Source organism: Garra rufa, chromosome 21 (assembly GCF_049309525.1).
Source record: "Garra rufa chromosome 21, GarRuf1.0, whole genome shotgun sequence".
NCBI classification, from domain to species: Eukaryota; Metazoa; Chordata; class Actinopteri; order Cypriniformes; family Cyprinidae; genus Garra; species Garra rufa.
The window spans coordinates 20567001-20592987 of record NC_133381.1 but is presented as its reverse complement, the minus strand read 5'-3'; the positions used below and the strand labels follow the sequence as shown (position 1 = coordinate 20592987).

At 37.4% G+C, this 25987-nt stretch overlaps 1 protein-coding gene across 1 annotated transcript in view; it reads left to right on the top strand.

The window, feature by feature from the left end:
* The window catches only part of mthfd1b (methylenetetrahydrofolate dehydrogenase (NADP+ dependent) 1b), a 33026-nt gene extending 12351 nt beyond the window's left edge, over positions 1 to 20675 (top strand). Inside the window, exons 13-25 of the mRNA XM_073827089.1 lie at positions 75 to 177; positions 391 to 467; positions 2980 to 3120; positions 3207 to 3275; positions 3467 to 3578; positions 6752 to 6891; positions 7108 to 7149; positions 7483 to 7583; positions 17091 to 17268; positions 17416 to 17523; positions 18127 to 18279; positions 19926 to 20029; positions 20124 to 20675. Coding sequence (XP_073683190.1) covers positions 75 to 177; positions 391 to 467; positions 2980 to 3120; positions 3207 to 3275; positions 3467 to 3578; positions 6752 to 6891; positions 7108 to 7149; positions 7483 to 7583; positions 17091 to 17268; positions 17416 to 17523; positions 18127 to 18279; positions 19926 to 20015 — 1314 coding nt within the window. The 3' untranslated portion in view covers positions 20016 to 20029; positions 20124 to 20675. The remainder of the gene's footprint in view (positions 1 to 74; positions 178 to 390; positions 468 to 2979; positions 3121 to 3206; positions 3276 to 3466; positions 3579 to 6751; positions 6892 to 7107; positions 7150 to 7482; positions 7584 to 17090; positions 17269 to 17415; positions 17524 to 18126; positions 18280 to 19925; positions 20030 to 20123) is intronic.
* The last annotated feature ends 5312 nt before the right edge of the window (positions 20676 to 25987 follow it).

The following is a 25987-nucleotide window of genomic DNA, read 5'->3' as shown; positions in this document are numbered from 1 at the left end:
CTTTACGTTAAGTTTGCTCTTAAATTGTCATGCTTTTTGTGATTTTATATTTTTGATGCTTCTTGAATGCATAGAAACTAGGTATAAAGAAAACGGACCCCAGCACATTAACAGAGGAGGAAATCACACGCTTCGTCAGGCTGGACATTGACCCTGAGTCCATCACTTGGCAGCGAGGTGCCATAGAATGTTTATTGTTGTTTTCAATGTTCTTATACTAGCTGAAATTAAAAATTGAATGAGAACTAAATGCTCCTTTACTAGAACATTATTGTAGATTGCTGTAAGTTTTGATGTTACTAAACATTATACATGTGTACATGTACATGTGTATTCACACATTTGGTTGAAATGTAAAAAATCTTTTACAATATTTTTTTTTTTTTATAGTTCTGGACACAAATGATCGCTTTCTGAGAAAAATTACCATTGGGCAATCTCCAACTGAGAAGGGCTTCACCAGAACTGTAAGCATCCCACATATTACCAAATTCATAACATCTTGATGAATAAGTAGACTCAAGACTTTATTTCATAAAGCCTGTCCTAAAGTAAACTGCATAACATTTATAATGTCAAAGATTCTTCTAATAGGCAAATAATTAAGTTCACTAAAACAGGTTTGTAAAGTTTTTATTTAGTTAGTTATTTAGGAGCCAAAGTACTGTATGCACAAACATTGTTCAAACATTGTTTGTTCAAACAATACATTTGACTAGCCAGACACAACAAAGCACTCATAGTGCAATACACTGCAATAGCCAAAGACATCCACCTGATTAACCTACACCGCAGAAGAAGTGTTTTAGTGTTCTTGTTCAAAAACTTTATAATAGCTCAGAAGTTATAAGTTAACGTTTATTTCTTCCCACATGAGCCATATAACTAGCTAATAATTTCTTTGTGAACTGTAATGTTCTGAGGACTCAGAACGGGAGAGCAGTACATTTAGCCAGAAACACTGGGAAGTCGAAGACCAGAACTGAGTAGTCAACAGCTATAGAAAGGTCAAGACCTAACATTGAACACAGGAAACACTGGGGCTTATATTTCAAAGGTTTAATGGGAAAACAACATAAATACACTAGGGCTGTGCGATATGGACAAAAGAAACCCACGATTTCTCACGATTTTCTTGAACAATATTGTGATTTCGATTTTAATCACGATTTTGACACAGACATGTTTTACAGTGTGAATCTAAAACATTTTTTTTAGGAAAACAATTAGATCTGTATCAAAGACCTGTAACATGTCTCTAAAACAGAAGGCGGGGAAAAAAAAATCACCTAACAGGTGAAAAAAAGTTAGGAGCACCAAAAAAAATGTAGGCACACCAATTTCTTTTTAGTAATGCACTGATCTTGATTCTTCATGGCTTATTCTGACTGCAGATGTTTTACAAGCACATGATCAAAGTAGGTTACTCTTTCAATATTCAAAGTGCAAATAGAGACCGAATTTTTCAAGCATGATACAGAACTATAGACAACTACACAACTTACAGTATAGCCCACATACTAATAACCAGGGTGCGATTTGTGAAAAAACCAGAGGGGGGATGTTTTTGAAAACGTTTTTTCTCTCATTCCGTAGGCAAAAGTTAACCAAACTGTAATCTGTTAACAACGCGCATTATATACCGGCCTTTTTAGGAAAGAACCAGATAATGAGTGTCAGGTCATAAAATGTTTTTAATACGACGAAAGCTGTATTATGTGATCACAGTTTAATAAAAACATCGTAAGTTAGGCCTATTAATAGTAATGATTTAATTTCAAACGACGAATACATTTTATAGAGAAGGTGAGCAAAGTATCAATGGAGTATATGGACACGGAGGCGCCAGAATTGTATCTGACAGAATGTACGCTATAGCACGAAATATATTTCTTCAAAAGCTGTTTGTGGAAACCTTTTATTTTTCACAATCGAAAGAGAGAACGGCGAACCTGTCACTGTATCCGCTCACAGCAGTCTGTGCAGTAGGCTAGCGAAAGTTTTGTAAAGAAATGAAACCAAGTCGGACCACAACAGTTTCTCGCACTGGTACAAATGCTCCCAAATATAATTTCAGGTCACGCAGATTGAATTTTGGGAGCATATGCGACCAAAACGTTCCCAATTTCGAGCCCTGCCTAGTAAAGGTAGAACAAAATGTCTTTAGAACAGACCTATGGCAAAAAGTAAGTGTGTGTGTGCGTATGTGCGTGCGTGTGTTTGAAAAAACAATTAGAACACTGGCAGAGTCTAGCTGCTTTCTGCTAAGAAAACCAGCACGACCATTTCCAGTTTCAAGCATGAACGTTGGCATGTTCTTGCTCTCTGTTTAGGCGCACTGTGTTGTGATCGGTTCAAATAGCATGCTGCAGGAAAAGTATCAGTCGAATGCGTGCAAAAAATCTTGCTGTAAGGCGATTTAGAAATCGTGCATGTTCACATCGCGATTTCGATACAATTTCAATTAATCGCACAGCCCTAAAATACACCAAGGGAAACAGGAACAGAACATGACAGTAAACACAATCAATGATTTCTAGTTAATGTTATCTTCCTACAAAAAGTGGCTGTTGTAACAAAGCAACAGTTTTGTTTTTAAGAACAAAAAAGGCATGACATAGAACAAATGGCAGGTCTATAATTGTGCATTTACCCTCCAAGACTTAATGCAGAGATCTATTTTTAGGATTAAATTTTGCATTTAAATATGGTTATTAGTCCAAACACTTGTAGCTTGTAGCATGAGAAATAAAACCTAACTTAAAATAATAAAATGGTTATGAAAGCAAGCAAAGACGGCTCTCTTTATAATCACTGAAGTTGTCGGTCACATCAGTGTGAGCTCTGCAGTCTTGTAAAAACACTTGTTGGTATATTTGCAACTTAAAGCCATATCTCTTTATTTTAATTTGTGTGTTCAAGCCAGACCCAATAACTTTTTTTTTTTCTTTTTTTTGTGTGCTTGTTTTTGTTTCACAGGCCCAGTTTGACATCACTGTGGCCAGTGAGATTATGGCAGTTTTAGCTCTCACCACCAGTCTGGCTGACATGAAAGAGAGACTTGCAAAAATGGTGGTGGCTACCAGTCGCAGTGGTCAGCCTGTCACCACCGAGGATTTGGTGTGCTGCTGTCATTTATCATTTTATTTAAAATGTCTAGAATTTCTAATGTTCATCCTGTGTTGATTCTGTATTCTTTGTTTTAGGGAGTATGTGGAGCTCTTACAGTACTTATGCGAGATGCCATCAAGCCAAACCTCATGCAGACACTAGAGGTGAGAGGAATTGTCCTGGGTTGTGTATATTCAGGTTAATATGCAAAACAGATAGAACTAAAAAGGCCTTTCATAGATAAATTATGTCTTATTCACTAGTTGCTTAAATCAGTTTTCCAGCTGTTTTCTTGTCACTTTTTTTCTGGTGCTTTAAATGTGTGTTTTAAGACTTTGTATGAACAATTGTTTAGGGAGACCCTGTGTTTGTTCATGCTGGACCTTTTGCAAACATTGCACATGGAAACTCATCAATCTTGGCTGATAAAATTGCTCTGAAACTAGTTGGACCTCAGGGATTTGTGGGTAAGTTACACGAATCAAAGCCAGCTTTTTGTTATTGGCATAATATGATTTGTAAAGTGAAAGTTAGGTTTGAGTTAGGTTTAGGAAAAATAATCTGATTATTATTTTTCGTAATTATATATTCGGTGTAATTTTATTTCCTTTTACATAAATAATGTTTCTTATACCACATGTTTTATCATGTTGCAACATATTTATGTTTTCTATTCTGGCTGCTAACATCTGGTAGAGTCAGGGTGTTAATGTAGACCAGGGGTTCTTTACTTGGCTGTGGTGAGGATGGTGTGGTGTATATACAGGTGCTGGTCATATAATTAGAATATCTTCAAAAAGTTTATTTATTTCACTAATTCCATTTAAGAATTGAGACTTGTATAATGTATACATTCATTCTTTTAATTTTGATGATTATAACTGACAACTAATGAAAACCCTAATTCAGTATCTCAGAAAATTAGAATATTGTGAAAATGTTCACACCTGGTGCCACACTCTAATCAGCTAATTAACTCAAAAGACCTGCAAAGGCCTTTAAATGGTCTCTCAGTCGAGTTCTGTAGGCTACACAATCATGGGGAAGACTGCTGATTTGACAGTTGTCCAAAAGACGACCATTGACGCTAGGGTTGTGACGATGAGGAAATTTCCCCACCAGTTAATCGATGTGTGACAACACCGGTAATACCGGTATCACCGTGGGGGTGGGGGTTTCCCTTTCTCGTTTTTTCTGCTTTTAAATACATGTAATCTTGCCACAACTGACGCGGACGTTTGAGGCGGTGTGAACGCACAATAATAAATGCGTGCGTATTATACTTTCACTTTCAGTTTTGCGGGAATTGGCAATTCGGCGTCAATTGTTTGAATGGACGACAAAGTTTGCAGATTGCCTCATTAATGTTTTCAGGTTCCCTTTTTGCATTTGGTGTAGTGGTGCCCGGAGAAGTGGGTATACGCTTAATTTATAAATTCCACCAACCCCCCCGAGACGTGACTCTCGGCAATATCTGATGAAATCTGTCGGGTTTTCTATAAGAGACGTTTTGAACTTATTTGAACGCATTTGTTTACTGGATCCCTGGACTGATACGTTTACAGGGGTTCACTGGTTGAAGAAATTTCTGATCGTAAAAAACGGCTTCTTTTTATTTGTTAGGTATTATTTTCGTTATTATGTACTTATTTAAATTACTGGGGTACGGGAGATGGAGCGGGCGCAGGCACATCAAATATATTTCAAAGCAAGCCGGTGCCACGGTCCTGACTGCGTCTTTTTTGGGTTTTTTTTAACGAATATTTACATGATTTTGGCTAATGCAGGACACTACTGAATGATGCGCAGAGGGGATTTAGAAGTGGGTACGCAAAGCTGCCTGATATGCCGTATACCTGCATATACCCTCCACTACACCCAAAATATTGCCAAACAGGCGCTTTTGCATTGCGTTTTGACACTAAATCGTCCGCCATTCTCTTTCTGTAAATTGATTCCTCTCGTTCTCCTCACGTGATAAATGAAATATGACGCATTATATGTTCAGTTTTTAATTATAGTGCATGCTCTCGTCTTAAGTAAATTATTTAGAATTATATTTTCCATTTAATTCAAATAAATATTTAATTAAAAAAACGAATACTTAAAAAAATTAAATAAAATGTGGGGACGGTGTCACGGTGGAAAAGTGATGTCACCGGTGTTGCGTCTTAAAACCGGTAACACCGTCAACACCGTCTATCGTGGCAAGCCTAATTGACGCCTTGCACAAGGAGGGCAAGACACAAAAGGTCATTGAAAAAGAGGCTGGCTGTTCACATATCTCTGTGTCCAAGCACATTAATAGAGAGGTGAAGGGAAGGAAAAGATGTGTGATAACCACATCCTGGAGAGAATTGGGATACAAAACCCATTCAAAAATGTGGGGGAGATTCACCAAGAGTGGACTGCAGCTGGAGTCAGTGATTCAAGAACCACTATGCACAGACGTTTGCAAGACATGGGTTTCAGCTGTCGCATTCCTTGTATCAAGCCACTCTTGAACAACAGACAGCATCAGAAGCGTCTCGCCTGGGCTAAAGACAAAAAGGACTGGACTGCTGCTGAGTGGTCCAAAGTTATATTCTCTGATGAAAGTAAATTTTGCATTTCCTTTGGAAATCAGGGTCCCAGAGTCTGGAGGAAGAGAGGAGAGGCACAGAATCCATGTTGCTTGAGGTCCAGTGTAAAGTTTCCACAGTCAGTGATGGTTTGGGGTGCCATGTCATCTGCTGGTGTTGGTCCACTGTGTTTTCTGAGGTCCAAGGTCAACGCAGCTGTATACCAGGATGTTTTAGAGCACTTCATGCTTCCTGCTGCTGACCAACTTTATGGAGATGCAGATTTCATTTTCCAACAGGACTTGACACCTGCACACAGTGCCAAAGCTACCAGTACCTGGTTTAAGGACCATGGTATCCCTGTTCTTAATTGGTCAGCAAACTCGCCTGACCTTAACCCCATTGAAAATCTATGGGGTATTGTGAAGAGGAAGATGCGATATGCCAGACCCAACAATGCAGAAGAGCTGAAGGCCACTATCAGAGCAACCTGGGCTCTCATAACATCAGCAGTGCCACAGACTGATCGACTCCATGCCATGCTGCATTGCTGCAGTAATTCAGGCAAAAGGAGCCCTAACTAAGTATTGAGTGCTGTACATGCTGATACTTTTCATGTTCATACTTTTCAGTTGGCCAAGATTTCTAAAAATCCTTTCTTTGTATTGTTCTTAAGTAATATTCTAATTTTCTGAGATACTGAATTGGGGTTTTCATTAGTTGTCAGTTATAATCATCAAAATTAAAAGAAATAAACACTTGAAATATCAGTCTGTCTGGAATGAATGTATACATTATACAAGTTTCATTTTTTGAATAGAATTAGTGAAATCAACTTTTTGAAGATATTCTAATTATATGACCAGCACCTGTATATATTATTATATTAGTGTGTGTATATTTACTATCTTACTATATATATTAGTATAGAAACACACAGCAGTTAGCAAATGTTTAAAAAGGACCGAACGTACTTATGAGATGTTAATATTTACAAAATTGTGCAAAAATTGATTTGTTTGGTTGTCTTAGTTCCTATCAGTGTGAATTCCTAAAGGTTTATTTTTGTTTTCCGCCAGTCACTGAAGCAGGTTTTGGAGCAGATATTGGGATGGAGAAATTTTTCAATATCAAGTGTCGCTACTCTGGTCTCAAGCCTCATGTTGTGGTCTTGGTTGCCACAGTTCGAGCCCTTAAGATGCATGGAGGTGGTCCTTCGGTGAGTCTGAGAATAGCATGTCTATTGTGTAGTAAGAAAGAAAATTCAAATTTAAAGGAGAACATTTCCAGCACAGGCAAATGTGACCTCAATTTCTCTTTCATATATACAGTAGTTTATTTGTTTTTTCTTGTAGATTGTCATTTTGTCCCACTTCTTTGACATATATAATTTTGTACATGGAGTTGATAAATGTGCCTTGCATCTTTTCTGTAGGTCACTGCAGGAACACCTTTGCCAAAAGAATATATTGAAGAGGTACTGTGAGGACTTTTTTTTTTGCTAGTCTGTGATCTTGCAGATAATGCAGTCTAGTTTGAAATATGTTCTGGTCAGTATTTACAATAGTGATTTGAGTAGCTAAAAATGTAGGTGTTTTAAAACTTTTAACTGGTAGTGTATACAATTATCATATGTGTAAAATCACTCATAGCATAATCACAGATTTTGGTCTTTAGAATACCCACTCTGTAACACTATAAAGTTTTGGGAGTAGCAGCTGGATGTAACTGAAGTAAATCACAGGAGTCACTACAGAAACATTCCCAAAACTTAATGTGGTACTGATAAAGTTGGTTTGAACTTTTACAGAATCTGGCACTGCTGGAAGCCGGCTGTAGTAACATGAGGAAGCAAGTGGAGAATGCTCAGCTTTTCGGGGTTCCAGTAGTTGTGGCTGTCAATGCTTTCAAGTAAGACTGCACCTGATGATTAAACCTGTACAGTACAGATTTCTTTCAAGATAAATCAGGGTTCCCATGGGGTCTTAAGTCTTAAAAAGTCTAAAATTTAAAAATCAAAATTTTAGGCCTTAAAAAGTCTTAAATTCGCTGTTCTAGGTCTTAAATAATTTTACACAGGTCTTATTTTTCCGATGTCCATGTAACGCTACCTCTAATGCTCTTTTAAATTCTCTTTTTGTTGTTTCCGTGGTGTTGTAGTTCTTTATTTCATTATATAATTTGCTGTATTTAAACTACAAATGAGACCAACATGCAATAGCCAATCAGCTTTCTGTTATTGGCGCGAGTCTCTCTCGGATTGTACCGCAGAAGTAAAATGGATTTAACTTTTTGAGGCCAGTTGCTAACAACTGTAGATTTTTTTTTTTCTCCCTCTGTGGAAGTTACTGCATCTTCAGACAGAATCGCAGTAGCAGAATACAGGTCAAACTACCTTTTTCTGTTTATAATGTTCTCAATAATAATAATAATAATAAATATAGGTCGAGCTAGCTGACCGCCAGCCTTCGAGATACTTTTAAAATGTTTTTTTTACTTGCCCAACCGAACAAACCGCCTGATTAAAACTGAAGTGACAAATACAACTAGCGAAGCATCGAAAGGCAAGAAAGATTCCTATTTTAATACATTCAACGTAAACAGAAATTGACAATGGATATGTGTGGATTTCTGGTCTATTTGTGACATACTTTAAAACAAATGAACGTAACAGCACTCTAAAGAAACACACTGAGGTAAAAATTTAAAATGTACAGTCGTGGCCAAAAGTTTTGAGAATGACACAAATATTAGTTTTCACAAAGTTTGCTGCTAAACTGCTTTTAGATCTTTGTTTCAGTTGTTTCTGTGATGTACTGAAATATAATTACAAGCACTTAATACGTTTCAAAGGCTTTTATCGACAATTACATGACATTTATCAGTATTTGCAGTGTTGGCCCTTCTTTTTCAGGACCTCTGCAATTCGATTGGGCATGCTCTCAATCAACTTCTGGGCCAAATCCTGACTGATAGCAACCTATTCTTTCATAATCACTTCTTGGAGTTTGTCAGAATTAGTGGGTTTTTGTTTGTCCACCCGCCTCTTGAGGATTGACCACAAGTTCTCAATGGGATTAAGATCTGGGGAGTTTCCAGGCCATGGACCCAAAATTTCAACGTTTTGGTCCCCGAGCCACTTAGTTATCACTTTTGCCTTATGGCACGGTGCTCCATCGTGCTGGAAAATGCATTGTTCTTCACCAAACTGTTGCTGGATTGTTGGAAGAAGTTGCTGTTGGAGGGTGTTTTGGTACCATTCTTTATTCATGGCTGTGTTTTTGGGCAAAATTGTGAGTGAGCCCACTCCCTTGGATGAGAAGCAACCCCACACATGAATGGTCTCAGGATGCTTTACTGTTGGCATGACACAGGACTGATGGTAGCGCTCACCTTTTCTTCTCCGGACAAGCCTTTTTCCAGATGCCCCAAACAATCGGAGAATGTGACTTTGCCCCAGTCCTCAGCAGTCCATTCGCCATACTTTTTGCAGAAGATCAATCTGTCCCTGATGTTTTTTTTTGGAGAGAAGTGGCTTCTTTGCTGCCCTTCTTGACACCAGGCCATCTTCCAAAAGTCTTCGCCTCACTGTGCGTGCAGATGCGCTCACACCTGCCTGCTGCCATTCCTGAGCAAGCTCTGCACTCCGCAGCTGAATCCTCTTTAGGAGACGATCCTGGCGTTTGCTGGACTTTCTTGGATGCCCTGAAGCCTTCTTAACAAGAATTGAACCTCTTTCCTTGAAGCTCTTGATGATCCTATAAATTGTTGATTTAGGTGCAATCTTAGTAGCCACAATATCCTTGCCTGTGAAGCCATTTTTATGCAACACAATGATGGCTGCACGCATTTCTTTGCAGGTCACCATGGTTAACAATGGAAGAACAATGATTTCAAGCATCACCCTCCTTTTAACATGTCACGTCTGCCATTCTAACTCAATCAGCCTGACATAATGATCTCCAGCCTTGTGCTCGTCAACATTCTCACCTGAGTTAACAAGACGATTACTGAAATGATCTCAGCAGGTCCTTTAATGACACCAATGAAATGCAGTGGAAATGCAGTTTTTTTCGGGATTAAGTTAATTTTCATGGCAAAGAAGGACTATGCAATTCATCTGATCACTCCTTATAACGTTCTGGAGTATATGCAAATTGCTATTATAAAAACTTAAGCAGCAACTTTTCCAATTTCCAATATTTATGTAATTCTCCAAACTTTTGGCTACGACTGTATAGTTTATTTATAACATGATATAGTTCAGTAATATACCAAGTGAGCTTTTTGCTGAAAATTCTCACAATTACAAATGTTACATTAATTTTAGCTCAATAAACAAGTAGTTAGTTACTTACATATTAGACAAAATATTTTCACTGTTTTGTTCTGTTTCACCAATGAAAATAGTTCCAAACAAGGATCGCAGCAGAAGCATTCTAGCAACGTTTTGCTGTTTCAGCGTTTTGCTCGAATCAGTTGAAATGACTCGCTCATGAAGTGATTTACCGCCACCTGCTGGTAGTTTAGTGTGTTTAAAAGTATGCCTCCACACCCAACGTTTCTAATTTATATATTTATAAATCAATAAATGTATTTAAAACATTAATCTCACTTTTAATTTTGCAGTGTAAATTATGGAATCTCACTGCTAACAGCCATTTAGAATTTATTGATATATTCATAAAATAAATTTCAAAGGTAATGCATACATTTCAAAAGTAAAAAAAAGGCCTTATAAAGGTAAATCAAATATGCAGATTTAAGATGTAAAAGATAATGGAGCACTGATGAAAATATTGCTTCAGAATTTTTTTTTTTTACATCAGATATTTATAGTGGTACTTTTATGGGAATGTTTTGTGTGGAATAGTATCTGCTGATATGAAAAGTTCACTGTATATTGTAGTAATAAATTTAATTTATGACAGCCATGAAATTTTGTTTACTTTTTACATTAAACACATTAAATATTACATGTATGCATGTAATATAATATCTATTTCCATTATAGGTTTAGGTCTTAAATTTCATATAAGGTGGTATTAAAAAGGTCTTAAAAAGTCTTAAATTTCACTTGTTCATATCTGCAGGAACCCTGCCTAATCTCAAGTGTCCAATTTTTTGTTTTACATTGTTCACTGAAAGTTTACCATCAGTAATCCATAGGCTGCACTGGGATCATTGAGTCAGTAAGAATCAGATCTGTCTTATTTGTAAGTGAATCATTCAGACTGGTTTGATGAACCAGATCAACCTTAGTTTAAAATGTCATGAAATGGACATTTGTTACTCTTTAAATGCTTCAAAAAGAGCTGTCAAGATGAGTGAATGTCAAGATTAAACCAAAGACTTCAGATTACATATATACACAAACAATAAAAACATTTCAGACTGAATACAAGTCAAGTCACCTTTATTTATATAGCGCTTTTAACAATACAGATTGTGTCAAAGCAACTGCACAGTATTTAAACAGCACAATAGTGTGTAAGTAACGCATTATTGTAAATTATCAATTTTCAGTTAAAGGCAGTTCATCAATGAATTCAGTGATATCATCATCCAGTTCAGTTCAAATAGTATACGATATCGCTGGAAAGTGTCCCCAACTAAGCAAGCCAGAGGCGACAGCGGCAAGGAACCAAAACTCCACAGGTGACAGAAATGGAGAAAAAAACCTTGGGAGAAACCAGGCTCAGTCGGGGGACCAGTTCTCCTCTGGCCAGACGAAACCAGCAGTTTGTACCAATGTCTGATTGTAGAGAACTCGTCAGGATCCCGTGGTGTGGCACCGATGGCCGTCTAGGTTGGCGAGGTCTTCATTGATGATCCGTCTCTGGAGCTCATCTGGTTGACATCCACGGCTATTGAAGTCATCTCCAGGTGGTGATCCATGACCTAAGCTGGCTACGGACTGGATCCGGGGGACTGCAGTGACCATCTGATCTGGATACAGGCTGGATCTGGTGGCTACGGTGACCTCGGAATAAGAATGAAACAGACTAATAGCGTAGATGCCATTCTTTTTACGATGCAACGAGTGCATCAGATGTTATGGGAGGTGTTTTCGGTTCCGGTTGACCTAATTAATGCAGCCTAACAATCCTTTAACGGATTTGAGTTATAGGAATGTGTTAATGTTTTATGTGTAAGCCAGTTTAAAGAGATGTGTCTTTAATCTAGATTTAAACTGACAGATTGTGTCTGCCTCCCGAACAGTGTTAGGTAGATTGTTTCAGAGTTTAGGCGCTTGATAAGAAAATGATCTGCCGCCCGCAGTTGATTTTGATATTCTAGGTATTATCAAATTGCCAGAATTTTGAGAACGCAGCGGACGTGAGGGACTATAATGCGATAAACTCGCTTAAGTACTGAGGAGCTAAACCATTGAGGGCTTTATAAGTAATTAGTAAGATTTAAAAATCTATACGATGTTTTATAGGGAGCCAATGCAGTGGCTTAATAACAGCCAGTTTGAAGGTTTTGGGGACATATCCTAATGATAATGACGAATTAATACTATTTATAAGAGGATCTATGACTTCTGGAAGTACCTCCTTTAGTAGCTTAGATGGAATAGGGTCTAACATGCATGTTGTAGGTTTAGATGATTTAACAAGTTTATACAATTCTTCCTCTCCTATAATAGAGAATGAGTGGTGGAATTGTTCCTTTAGGAGATCTACAGCGCATTATCTGATGCGATACTGTAGCGGGCGGCTGTATGGTAACAATTTTATCTCTAACAGTGTCTATTTTGAAGGTAAAGTACATCATAAAGTCATTACTGCTGTGCTGTTGGGAAATGTCTGCACCTGTTGCTGCTATATTTTTAGTTAATTTAACCACAGTATTGAACAAATACCTAGGGTTATGTGTGTTTTCTTCTAAGAGAGACGAAAAGTAATCCGATCTGGCAGTTTTTAATGCTTTTCTATAAGATAAGTTACATTCACGCCAAGCAGTACGAGAAACCTCTAGTTTTGTTTTCCTCCAGCTGCCTTCCATTTTTCGTGCTTTTCTCTTTAGGGCGCGAGTGTGATCGTTATACCACGGTGTTACACTGTTTTTCTTAATCTTTTTTAAGCGCACTGGAGCAACTGTATCTAAAGTGCTAGAAAAGAGAGAGTCCATAGTTTCTATTACATCAAGTTTTTCTGACCTATTGGATATGCTGAGGAATTCAGATAAGTCAGGAAGATTACTTACAAAGCAGTCTTTTGTAGTAGAAGTGATGGTTCTACCGTACTTGTAGCAAGGAGTTGAATTTACAGTTTTAGCTATCTGGAGTATACAAGAGACTAGATAATGATCTGAGATATCATCGCTTTGCTGCAGAATTTCAACACCAATAACATCAATTCCATGTGACAGTATTAAATCTAGAGTATGATTTCGGCAATGAGTAGGACCTGACACGTGTTGTTTAACCCCAATAGAGTTCAAAATATCTATAAATGCTGTTCCTAATGCATCTTTTTCATTATCAACATGGATGTTAAAATCACCCACTATTAAGACTTTATCTGCGGCCAACACTAACTCGGATAGAAAATCAGCAAATAAATAATTTAATAAAGTCTGCATGGTGCCCTGGTGGCCTGTATACAGTATCCAGTACAAATGTCACAGGGGATTTATCATTAGTACTTGTTTCTCTGGATAATGCTATATGAAGCACCATTACTTCAAACGAGTTATATTTGAAGCCCGTTCTCTGAGAGACAATGAGAATATTGCTATAAATAGTAGAAACACCTCCCCCTTTACCTTTTAGACGCGGTTCATGTTTATAACAGTAATCTTGGGGGGTGGACTCGTTTAAAATGTAATCGTCTGGTTTTAGCCAGGTTTCTGTCAAACAGAGCACATCTAGCTTATGATCAGTGATCATATCATTTACAAAAAGTGCTTTCGTAGAAAGGGACCTGATATTCAGTAAGCTAAGCTTTATCAATTGTTTCTCTGTATTTTTTATATATATATATATATATATTTTATTTGTTGAACATCAATTAAATCGTTAGTCTTGATTTGATTCAGGCGTTTTTTTTTTTGTTTTTTTTTTTGTATTTTCTAGCTCGGGGAACAGACACAGTCTCTATAGTGTGATATCTAGGTGAAAGGGTCTCTATGTGCTGAGAATTAACTGATTTCTGTGACGTGAGGCGGCTAGCAGACGGTCGGTTTAGCCAGTCTGTCTGCTTCCTGACCTGGGCCCTAGTTATTTCTAGATAGAGATGCTCCACATCCGGATGGATGAAGACCATCTCTTTTCAACAGGTCAGGTCTGCCCCAAAAGCTTGTCCAATTGTCTATGAAACCTGTTATTTCGCGGGCACCACTTTGACATCCAGCCGGTTAACGATGACAATCTACTGTGTATCTCGTCACCACGATAAGCAGGGAGGGGACCAGAGCATATTACAGTGTCTGACATCGTACTTGCAAGTTCACACATCTCTTTAACATTATTTTTAGTGATCTCCGACTGGCGAAGTCGAACATCATTAGTGCCGACGTGAATAACAATCTTACTGAATTTACGTTTAGCATTAGCCAGCACTTTTAAATTTGCAAGATGTCAGGCGCTCTGGCTCCCGGTAAACACTGGACTATGGTGGCTGGAGTCTCTATTTTCACGTTCCGTACAGTAGAATCGCCAATCACTAGAGCACTTTCATCAGGTTTCTCAGTGGGTGCTTCACTGAGTGGGGAGAACCTGTTTGATGTTCTGATCGGAACGGAAGAGCGGTGTTTTGACCCGCGACTATGCCGTCTCACAGTTACCAGTTGCCCTGCTGCACGGGCGTTGTTACCAGAACCGAACAATGTACAGGGCTTTCTGAGCTAGTCGCATCCAAAACCGTATCTAAGGCCCTCACATTCTTACTGTCCTCTATTAAAGTTTGGATGCGTGACTCTAGTTCTAAAATCTTCTCTGTCAGCCTGACTATATTCCTGCATTTATCACATGTATAAGGCTCACTGCTGACAGAGATAAGCTATACATGTGGCAAGCAGTGCAGACAACAATTGTAGGAGAAGAAGCCATTACTCACCGTGATTGTGGAATGATTCCAACTTACCACTGTTGTTGAATGAATTCCTGAAGAACAGATCAGGGGGAGAAAAAACGGAACGGAACAGGCTAAAGGAGTACTAACAATATTAAACACGAGAGAAAAAACGTGAATGGAACGCAGATGGCGAGCTAACCGGCTAACGCAAAAAAAAGTAAACAAAAAGCGTGAATGGAGTGCAAGTGGCAAATTAACCGGCTAATGGAATGCTAACACGCTGCACTCGTGATTATAGAATAAGGCGAACAATCAATAGTCAGATTAGTTTGATGGATTAAGATCAGAAATTAAAGAAGTCCGGTGTGATATTGACCTAAAGTGTATTGAATCATGATACCGAGTGTGAACGTACCTTGCATTTCTCATCTCGGTTTGTGTCCTGCAGTCCGAAATCTGGGGTTAGTTAGCCGATGCTAACAACAGGTTGTCAATGAGGGTGAATAGGGCATCGGGGTAGCCATGTAAATAAATCACTGTTTTATGCCATTTACGAGGTACAAAGTAGCTCCACAATTCATTGGTAGACTTCCAAGGGCCCTGACATTTATCAGGTTGTAGTTTCCTTCCTGCTCGTCACGCGACTTATCGTGACTAAATTCAACATGGCGGCGGCCGGTAAATTTCTTCCCTTGGAAGTACCTCGTAAAATGGCATAAAACAGTGATTTATTTACATGGCTACTCCGATGCCCTATTCACCCTCATTGACAACCTGTTGTTAGCATCGGCTAACTAACCCCAGATTTCGGATTGCAGGACACAAACCGAGATGAGATATGCAAGGTACGTTCACACTCGGTATCATGATTCAATACACTTTAGGTCAATATCACACCGGACTTCTCCTTTAAGTTAAGCTATATCTATCAATTTAAAACAGCAGAATTAACAATAAGATAGAGAATCCAACAGAAAAACGAAGCTGCATGGAGCTACAATCACAGACCAAGGCAAACTGGAAGCAGGGAAACAGCGAAACAGCGACACCCATAGGACAGTAACGTGTCATGCAAATACCCCATTCAACCTTGAACAGACTGGCAAACAGAATAACTTGAATTAGTCTTTGAATTGTTTTATGGAATGTTTTCTTAGCAAATATGTGATTAAGGGCCATACATGATTAATCTGACTAAGTGATATGTTAAAATTTGCAATGTATTCACAGCCCTATCATTTAGATTCATTTAAGTAAATTGCTTGGGAGTGATACTGAATATCATTTGGGAATGGACTACTTGCAGTGAGCCTTTTGACGCACTTCCATTCTGAAAGTTATTTCTGGTTATGTATATTTTCAATGTGCTGTAATCATCTAGTTGACTTAAACGCCTTTTAAAATGAGAATCTGTGAGATTAATTCAAATTCAGATTTTTTCAGAGACAGGAGAAGAGATATTCTGATTACTGTGCGCAGAATTTTCCAAACTCAACGCAATGTGAAGTTTTAATCCAACATAAGCCAATCTAAGAAAGCAGTGGCTGGTAAACATAGCCTACGACGTGATTGTTTTACCACAGGGGGTCAGTGCTCTGAACTAGTCATGATGCTGCATGAATGGACATTTATCTGTATCTGTATTTATTTGTATTACTGTATTTTTATTTTATTTACATTTTTATCATTTTACTATATGCAATGCCAAAATATAAATATTTAAAGTAGTCGCACTGTCAACGTGTTTCTGTTTAAAATTAATTAAATGTTTAACATTGTTAAATTTCTTTAAGGCAGTTACCACACATTCATTCAGCCATTTTAAACCCTGGAATAAGAGCACCAACGCACACAAGCAATAATGTTCTTGTGAAAATTAGCCATGGTTTTACTACACATAAAACCAAAAATTGCATTTGTTGTTAAACCATAGTTGCCAAAAAAAACCTCTTTTACTATAGTAAAACCATGGTTAATTTTCGTAAGGGTCGTATCAGTCAAATTCATCTAAAACTATAAAAATGATCAGTAAGAGAAAAATACTATTAATGAGAAGACAATCACTGGACTGTAGCAGGTTAGTGGGGAAATATATTTATTTATTATACAGAATGCACATTTGGAAAGGAAAAATATTTATAGGAACATTTCAGTAGGTTGAAGATCATTCATGTTAACTCGGAGAATATGATTAATTGTTTTAAAGAAAACTGCCAGCCCTAAAACATCAGTAATAATCCGCATTCTTATGAGAATCTGTAGGTTCACTAAAGCTGACCAGAAACTCCGAAGCTATACTAAGTAGAACATGGAAGCCGTTTCCAAACCATGTTAATCCAACTGCTGTATAGCTCACTTGTCATTCAAAATGAATCTTGCCATCTCATGTATGCAGGACAGACACAAAGGCTGAACTGGATCTGATCTGTAAACTAGCCAAAGAGGCAGGAGCATTTGATGCTGTACATTGTTCTCACTGGGCTGATGGTGGCGCTGGTGCTGTAGAACTGGCTAGAGCAGTGCAGAAAGCTGCAGACTTACCCAGCAGCTTTAAATTTCTTTATGACATTGAGGTAAAAAAAAAAAAATTGTTTTGTTTTGCTTGTTTTGTTGCGTTGCGTTATCATTTTTATGAATGATAAATGTATCAATTTCATAAATTTGCAGGGTGGCTTATGTTACACACAGTTTGCTTATTCATTTCTGATGATATCTTACAGTTACCTATTGTAGACAAGATCAAAATCATTGCACAGAAGATCTATGGTGCAGATGACATTGAACTTCTTCCAGATGCCCAGCACAAGGTGGACCTATACAGTAAACAGGTATGAATAATGAATTGATTATCACCTATAAAGCAGCATAAACCAGACTTTTCATTTTTAAAATATTTAATGTACAATACATTAAATTACAGAAAACTAGTTAACGTTGCTGCGTGAATGTTTTTAATACAACGTCTACAGGTGTGACGGCAAATTTGACATCTCTCTTCTGACCAACGTAATCAATCTCTTAATTTTTTTTAGCTCTTTTTTTAAGGTCATTGAACACATTAACATGGATTTTCGTCTTTTGCTGTTAGGCAAAATGGGAACACGAATGGTATTTGTTGTGGTTTCTATATACCACTGTAGAAGTTTGCTTAACTGCTTCCCCTTCTGAGAACCCCACAAACGTGAAAAGGATCCATTATACTCCATTATCCATTTTATTAATAAAATGATTTTTGGGGTGAATAGGGAATGGGGGCCTCAAGTAATGAGCACAGTAACTTATCATGGCTGATAAACAGGGTTGGATAGTGGAAGAAGGACTTGGGGGGTGTGGGGAGTCTGAAATATTTGTGTTCATTACATATCATTAAATATCTTTAAACATAACGTCGCAATTTTTTTTAAAATAAAGCTTTAATTGTCTTCCTCAAGGGTTTTGCAAGTCTACCCATATGTATGGCAAAAACTCATCTGTCTCTGTCACACGATGCTGAAAAGAAAGGTGTCCCCACTGGGTTTGTTCTTCCAATTCGTGACATTCGTGCCAGTGTAGGGGCAGGCTTTCTCTACCCACTGGTTGGCACAGTAAGTACCGTAATATGAACATTCACATTTTTACACAGGCCATGTCCACACTAATACGTTTTCGTTTGAAAGCACATCTTTTTCTCTCTGTTTTCTCTTCCGTCCACACTGAGACAGCGTTTTTGTCAAGGAAAACGAAACTTTTTGAAAATGCTCTTTTAAAGGATGTGATTTTGACCTAAAGTGTATTGAATCATGATACCGAGTGTGAACGTACCTTGCATATCTCATCTCGGTTTGTGTCCAGCAGTCCGAAATCTGGGGTCAGTTAGCCGATGCTCACAACAGGTTGTCAATGAGAGTCAATAGGGCATTGAAGTAGCCATGTAAATAAATCACTGTTTTACGCCATTTACGAGGCACAAAGTAGCTCCACACTTCATTGGTAGACTTCCAAGGGCCCTGACATTTAAAACGAGACATTGAGAACTCAGAAAAAGCACCGGTAGTTTATTTACAAGAAGATTTATACAGACATTTTCCACCAGAAACAGACCGGTCGCCGCCATCTTGAATTTAGTCACGATAAGTCGAGTGTCGAGCACCAAGGAATTTATCAGGTTATCAACTTATCAGGTTGTAGTTTCCTTCGTGCTCGACACTCGACTTATCGTGACTAAATTCAAGTTTCTGGTGGAAAATGTCTGTATAAATCTACTTGTAAATAAACTACCAGTGCTTTTTCTGAGTTCTCAATGTCTCGTTTTAAATGTCAGGGCCCTTGGAAGTCTACCAATGAAGTGTGGAGCTACTTTGTGCCTCGTATATGGCGTAAAACAGTGATTTATTTACATGGCTTCACCGATGCCCGATTCATTCTCATTGACAACCTGTTGTGAGAATCAGCTAACTGACCCCAGATTTCGGACTGCAGGACACAAACCAAGATGAGATATGCAAGGTACGTTCACACTCGGTATCATGATTCAATACACTTTAGGTCAATATCACACCGGAGTTCTCCTTTAGAGTGAATAAATTTGAAAACGCCATTTTTGCGTTGTAGTGTGGACTGTGAAAATGGAGGCTTTTGAAAACGACGCATATTTAGTCATGTGACTCATATTGTACCAATAGATATCTATGTTTATTCCAGTAATTGTGCCTGTTATGTGTTATTAACTGTCACACTGCTGCTAAAGAGGTTTACCTTGTACACTCTTTATATTACAGTCCTAAAATGATGACACAATTTACTCAGTTGCTGTCCTGCAAAACATGACGACAGCTGCTTTTCAGATGAAATATGAGTGAGCACGACATCAGTGCATCAGTGAATGATAAGATATTTCCTTAAATAAAATGATGCAAGAAGAATTGTGTGACAGTTATTATGTCTGTGTAATCTCATTGAGTTTTTGGAGGCTTTACGTATGCGCAGTAAGGCAAATTTAACATGGGGAAACCGAGAGCATTTTAAAACGTTTTCAAATGTATCCGGATTAATGTAGACGTAGCCAAAGTATACTTCTATTTCTTTGATTTTAAAGTAATAATTAAAAAAAAAAAACACACACAAAAAATTAATTGTCAATAAATTTTTTATTCACTCATTTATTAATTCCAGAAAGAATCTGTAATTGTGATTGATAGCATGTAAAATGAATGTTCTTATTTTTTATTTTTTATTATTTGTTTGTTTGCAGATGCCGACTATTCCTGGCCTTCCTACTCGTCCATGTTTCTATGACATTGATCTTGACACTGAGAGTGGAGAGGTTCTTGGACTTTTTTAAACCTTTTGTTGGGGGTATGTAACAATCTGTCATTTAAATGTAACACATTGTGCCTGTACAATAGAACATCTTTTAATACAGCTATAATTAATTGTTTTCTTGTTTAAGATTACAGTTTGTAGCAGTCTACATAGGATTCCTTCCACTGGACTAAAGAGCGCAGTCTTTCTGTCAGATCAGAGGTTGTTATTTCTAACAGAACAGATGTGCTTTCATAACTTTTGATATAATCTGATCTATAACATTTGTCTATTTTCCAAATGAAAATTTCTAATAAATATTTTTATTAGACCACACTACACTATGCTACTACACTGAGTAAAACAACGAAATTGTTCAGTGATCTCATCCAAATATTTTTGAATACAGTTACGTGTTTTTTGTTTTTGTTTTTTAATTAATTTTGTAGATTGTCATTTTCACTTGTGCTATTTCTTTAATTAACTGTTTTCAGTTATAGGGTTTCTATCTAATTTTTTTTTACTTGTCAAGTGCCAAATTAGAGTAAAAACTGACATTGGCAAGTAAATGACTTATTAAAACTTCTTATTGACTGATAACTCTATACTGAACGATTGTCAGATACATACTTTTGTTTCTGTTTGAATGCATTTTACCTTGTGTGAACACAAAATACAAATAAACTGTAACTGAGCCTCAGATACAGTCTACTTAATCTTTCTGTAATGCCAATTTCTGGTTTTGGACATTTTTCTTGCAAGAAAAATTTACAAAAAGTCTCTAGTTATTAATCTATTAATCCATTACTATCTAGGCGAAACATTTAAGGAAGAGATTTCATTCAGGGTTCTTTTTTTACTTTAGTACTTCTAGTTTCCTGAATTAAGTGCTGAGATGCATTTGAGTTTCAAAAAGTTTAATTTTAACATGCTCAATTTAAAACTACAGCTTAGTCATTTAAATTGTGCTTGCTATGCATGTAGCGTTTGAAAAAAGGAAGAAAGAAAAAAAACTGTTGAAGGATCTAACATTTACAGTTTTTCTTCAAATTTCTATAGCCTATATTTTTTATATACAGTATCTCACAAAAGTGAGTACTCCCCTCACATTTCAGTAACCATTTTAGTGTATCTTCTCAAGGGACAATACTGTAGAAATGAAACTTGGATATATTTTAGTCAATGTGCAGCTTGTATAGCAGTATATATTTACTGTCCCCTGAAAATAACTCAACATATAGCCATTATTGTCAAAATAGCTGGCAACAAAAGTGAGTACACCTTAAGTGAACTGTGTCCAAAGTGTCAATGTTTTGTGTTGGCACCATTGTTATGTAGGACTGCCTTAATCATCCTTGGCATGGAATTCACCAGAGCTGCATATGTTGTTGCTGGGATCCTCTTCCACTCTAATATAATGACATTATGGAGATGCTGGATGTTAGACACATACTGCTTCTCCACCTTCCGCTTGAGGATGCCCCACAGGTGCTCAGTAGGGTTCAGGTCTGGAGACATACTTGGCCACTCCATCATCTTCACCTTCAGCTTCCTCAGCAAGGCAGCTGTCATCTTGGTGGTGTGTTTGGGGTCATTGTCATGTTGGAAAACTGCCGTTTGGCCCAGTTTTTGAAGGTAAGGCATCATGCAGCTCCCCAGTACCAGCAGCACTCATGCAGCCCCAGACCATGATGCTACCACCACCATGCTTGACTGTAGGCAAGACACAATTTTCCTGGTACTCTTCACCAGGGCGTCGCCACACATGCTGGACACCATCTGAGCCAAACAAGTTTATCAAGTTTGTCTCATCAGACCATAGGACATGGTTCCAGTAATTCATGCTCTTGGACAGGTTGTCTTCAGCAAACTGTTTGCAGGTTTTCTTGTGAGCCAGCTTTAGAAGAGGCTTCCTTCTGGGACGATCCCCATGCAAACCGACTTGTTGCAGTGTGCGGCGTATGGTCCGAGCACTGAAAAGCTGACTTTCTACTTCTGCAACCTCCAAAGCAATGCTGGCAGAACTCTTTTGCACCTGATACACAGAATGAGTACTCAACTTCATTGATCGACCCTTGCTAGGCCTTTTCCGATTGGAACCAGTCTTTGAAAACCCCTGTATGACCCTGGCCACTGTAGTGTAACTCAGTTTCAGGGTGTTACTGAATCTCTTATAGCCTAGGCCATCTTTGTGGAGAGCAACAATTCTAATTCTCAAATCCTCAGAGAGTTGTTTGCCATGAAGCCATGTTGAACATTTGGTGGTCAGTATGAGAAAATTGTACTCAAAGCACCAAATTTTAACTGCTCCAATACAAGATGCAAAACTTTGTATGGTCCTGTCAAGCAGACAAAAACATGAACATGATGAATAGGACATGTGGCTTTGCATGGTTAAACGACATAGGGCTGTTATTAGTTAGGGTGTACTTGTATTTGTTGCCTGCTATTTTGACAATAATGGCTGTATGTTGAGTTATTTTCAGAGGACAGTAAATATACTGCTATACAAGCTGCACATTGACTACTCTAAAATATATCCAAGTTTTATTTCTATAGTATTGTCCCTTGAGAAGATATACTAAAATGGTTGTTGAAATGTGAGGGGTGTACTCACTTTTGTGAGATACTGTAATATAAAATATTGATGTTGAAATAAAGGGTATGCCTAGCTGTTTTGGTCTGAATGATTGAGGCTGCCAGCATTAAGAATATAATAAATTTATAAATATAAACGGATCAAAGACGAAAAAAGGTTTGAGCATAAACAATATGTTTAATACTGCTTTAAATTCCTATTGCTTTAAACAAAAGTTTTCTGTTTAATTTAATTGCATTTTTGTTTTTTGAATGTCGTTGTCATGGGGAAGTAATACATTTAATGGCAAAACAAGTGAAACCAGGAGTGTTTGTTATCTTACATGAATTGTTTTTTACATGAAACATCACAAATGATTAATTTACTAATAGAAGGCAGGAAACATGCACCCTTACATTAGTGGTCTGTAGTCAGGCTATTTTCTGATAGAGTATTCTCTTCAGTAAAGTCTTTTTACAAAAACTCCTTTTGTGTCTCACTTAAATGTTTCACAAAACGGCGCATGCACTTCTGTGTAGCGGGCAGTCAAGTGTGGTTCAACTTTAAAAGTAGCAAAGAAGAACCTGGTGGGTGTGAAGTCCAATGTTGTTACAATTTTGACTGTACTGCTTGGTGCTGAACTTAATACTCAACACTCCATTTATTACATTTTGGTGACTAGCATAAAAGCAATGAAGAGACATTTTGTAATAAGTTTTTAATGTGGAGAATCTAGTAAGGTACAAGTTGGAGCCTTAGAAAGATGGCAGGCATCACGCCAAATCACAACATTTAATAGTCAATCCCAATCTTGGGATGAATAATGGAAAATCTTTTTAAGGCAACATTTCTTTGAGGCAAATGAGATCAGAGAAGAAGAAAACATATTACTAATCTCTGATGGAAGTCAAACATACAGTCTAATAAAGAATTTATCATGACCAGTTAAACCAGGAATTTGTGGAATTTTGGAAAGATTATTTCAATCCAGAACTCAATGAAATTCTCAATGTAAACCTATTATTTAGTAGGCACCACTTTGGCATCCAGCCATTGACCACTGTCTGACATCATACATACAAGTTCTTCAATGTTATTTTTAGTGATCTGACAAAGTGACTGACGAAGCCAGAAATCATTAGTGCTGACATAGAATAACAGCTTTACCAGCACTTTTACATTGCTTTGATGTCAGGCGCTCTGGCTTCCAGTAAGCTGACTATGGTGGCTGATGTATGTTTTCATGTTCCGCACAATAGAATCTCCAATAACTAAGACAATTTGAACAGGCTTCACATTGGGTGTGTCATTGGGAGTGGAGCACCTGTTTGAGGTTTTAGTCAAAATAAGGAAACAATGTTTTGCCCCATGATTATCTGACAGTCACCCAGTTGCCCTGCTGCAGGGGTCTGTTTAGATGCTTTCTCTAATTCTTACATCTCCGTCAACTATTTCCCTGCATTTATCACATGTAATCCATCAGAACAGAAAATGCTACACTGACAGAAAAGTGAAAGAACAAAGACAGCAAGCACAAATGACAAGTTAACAGTCTAATGAAATTTTTAAAAAGCACTTTACTAGCCATAGTGGTTTAGATTTGAAAAGATGGCAATGTGGTGGTAATTTAATAAACAATATTAGCAAGTCTGAGATATGTGATTACAATTTTTAGTAATTTAGCAGTTAATATTTAGCCATTTAAACAGTTAAGCATGATAAGTGATGCAAAACTAGAACAACAGTTGCAAACCAATCAGCAGTGAGGCAGACAAGAATTGGTTCAGTTACAGGATTACTCCTCGGACCACCACAGGACTCTCTCCAGCTGAAATGTTACATGACAAAAAATCATGAACAACAACAGCAAAAATCCATCATGATAAAAGGCCCAGAAACATAACTGGGGAAACAGGGATTGGGGATATTTCTAGTAAAGGATCATCTCAAATCTCTGAGATATCCAGAGGATTTCCTGAAATAAAAATTCAGAATGTCTGTCTTGGTGAGTTTTCACTTAAATGCTGTAATTTATGTCTTAAGTAAACATAAACAGTTGAGAAAAGTAATTATGCATTACGTCTTCGGTCTTAAAGTTACAGTGGTCTAAAAAACAGCTGTGAACATTAGGAAAGATTATTGGTGTAGATCAGATGGGTCATACAGAAATGTTTCATAATTATGTTCTTAAGAAAGTCCAGGTTATACTTTGTACTGCTGACCATCAGATTTAGAGTTCCTATAAGCAGAACAAAAACAATTTAAGTTTCATTTGTGGCTGTGATCATTAAGCTATGGAATTGTTCTGGCCTGGAAGAGAGTGTACTTAGTGTACAAAATGTACACAAATAACTTTATTAGGAATTACTCTGTAGTATTTTTATGTGTTTTTGAATATTTTATTGTTTATAATGTGTTGATATGTACATGGATGTAATTAATGTTCTGGCATCTTGCTGGAATCTTAGGTAACACTTTCTATGAAGCCGGTATTTATAATACATTATAAGGGTATTTCTAAGGCATTATAATAAATGCATAATGCATTATAAAAAACCTTATAATATGTTATATCATCTCATGAATAATCGTAACAGCAATTATAAAACTGTCATGACTCTGGGCTGCGGGTTCTCCCTCCTCCTCCGGAGGTCGCTGTTTCCCTTCCTCCCGCACTTCACTCCCTTGATTGTACACACCTGTCTTGGATCATGACACTCGTTACACCCACAGCTGTTCACAATTACCACGGACTATATAGTTTCCCATCTCGCGCCACTCGTCCTGGTTGCATTGCTTTCTGTACCCTGTCTCTATGTGCCTGATGTTTGCTCTCTAGCTTGTGTTTTCAGTTCTGTTTGTTTTGCTTTTCAAGTCGTGTTGTGCCGTGTTGGCCTTTTGTTTGTGTTTTGTTTAATTAATAAATACCTTTACCTGCATTTGGACCCTGACCTCATTAATTTCTGCCCGTGACAAATACTTTATAATACTTGAGTATTTGGGGTTATAACTTTTAAGATTATGATTATTTATAACACTCAATGGACGCCATATTAAATCTACTTAATTTATAATGGACTATATCATATTACATTTATTTTTTACATTATATTACATTTTATTTTGATGGTCCACTTAGTCTGTTTACTGTTTCCAACTACATTTCAACTAACACTCCTTAGAGTATTAGTAGACTTAGGTTAAGGTTAGGCTAGGTAGAAGGTTTGTGTATTTGCAAAGTTACCTATAATATAATTTAATAGTTTATCTTTTGGGGAAACATCAAAATTTAGTGTTAGCATATATGTAGCATACTACTAATGATAATTACTGCTAGCGGACATGGAATTGCAGAGTTACTTATCAAAAGTTGTCTAAAGGGTATCATCAAAATATTCAAACTGATAATACAAATGTGTCATTACACATTCATC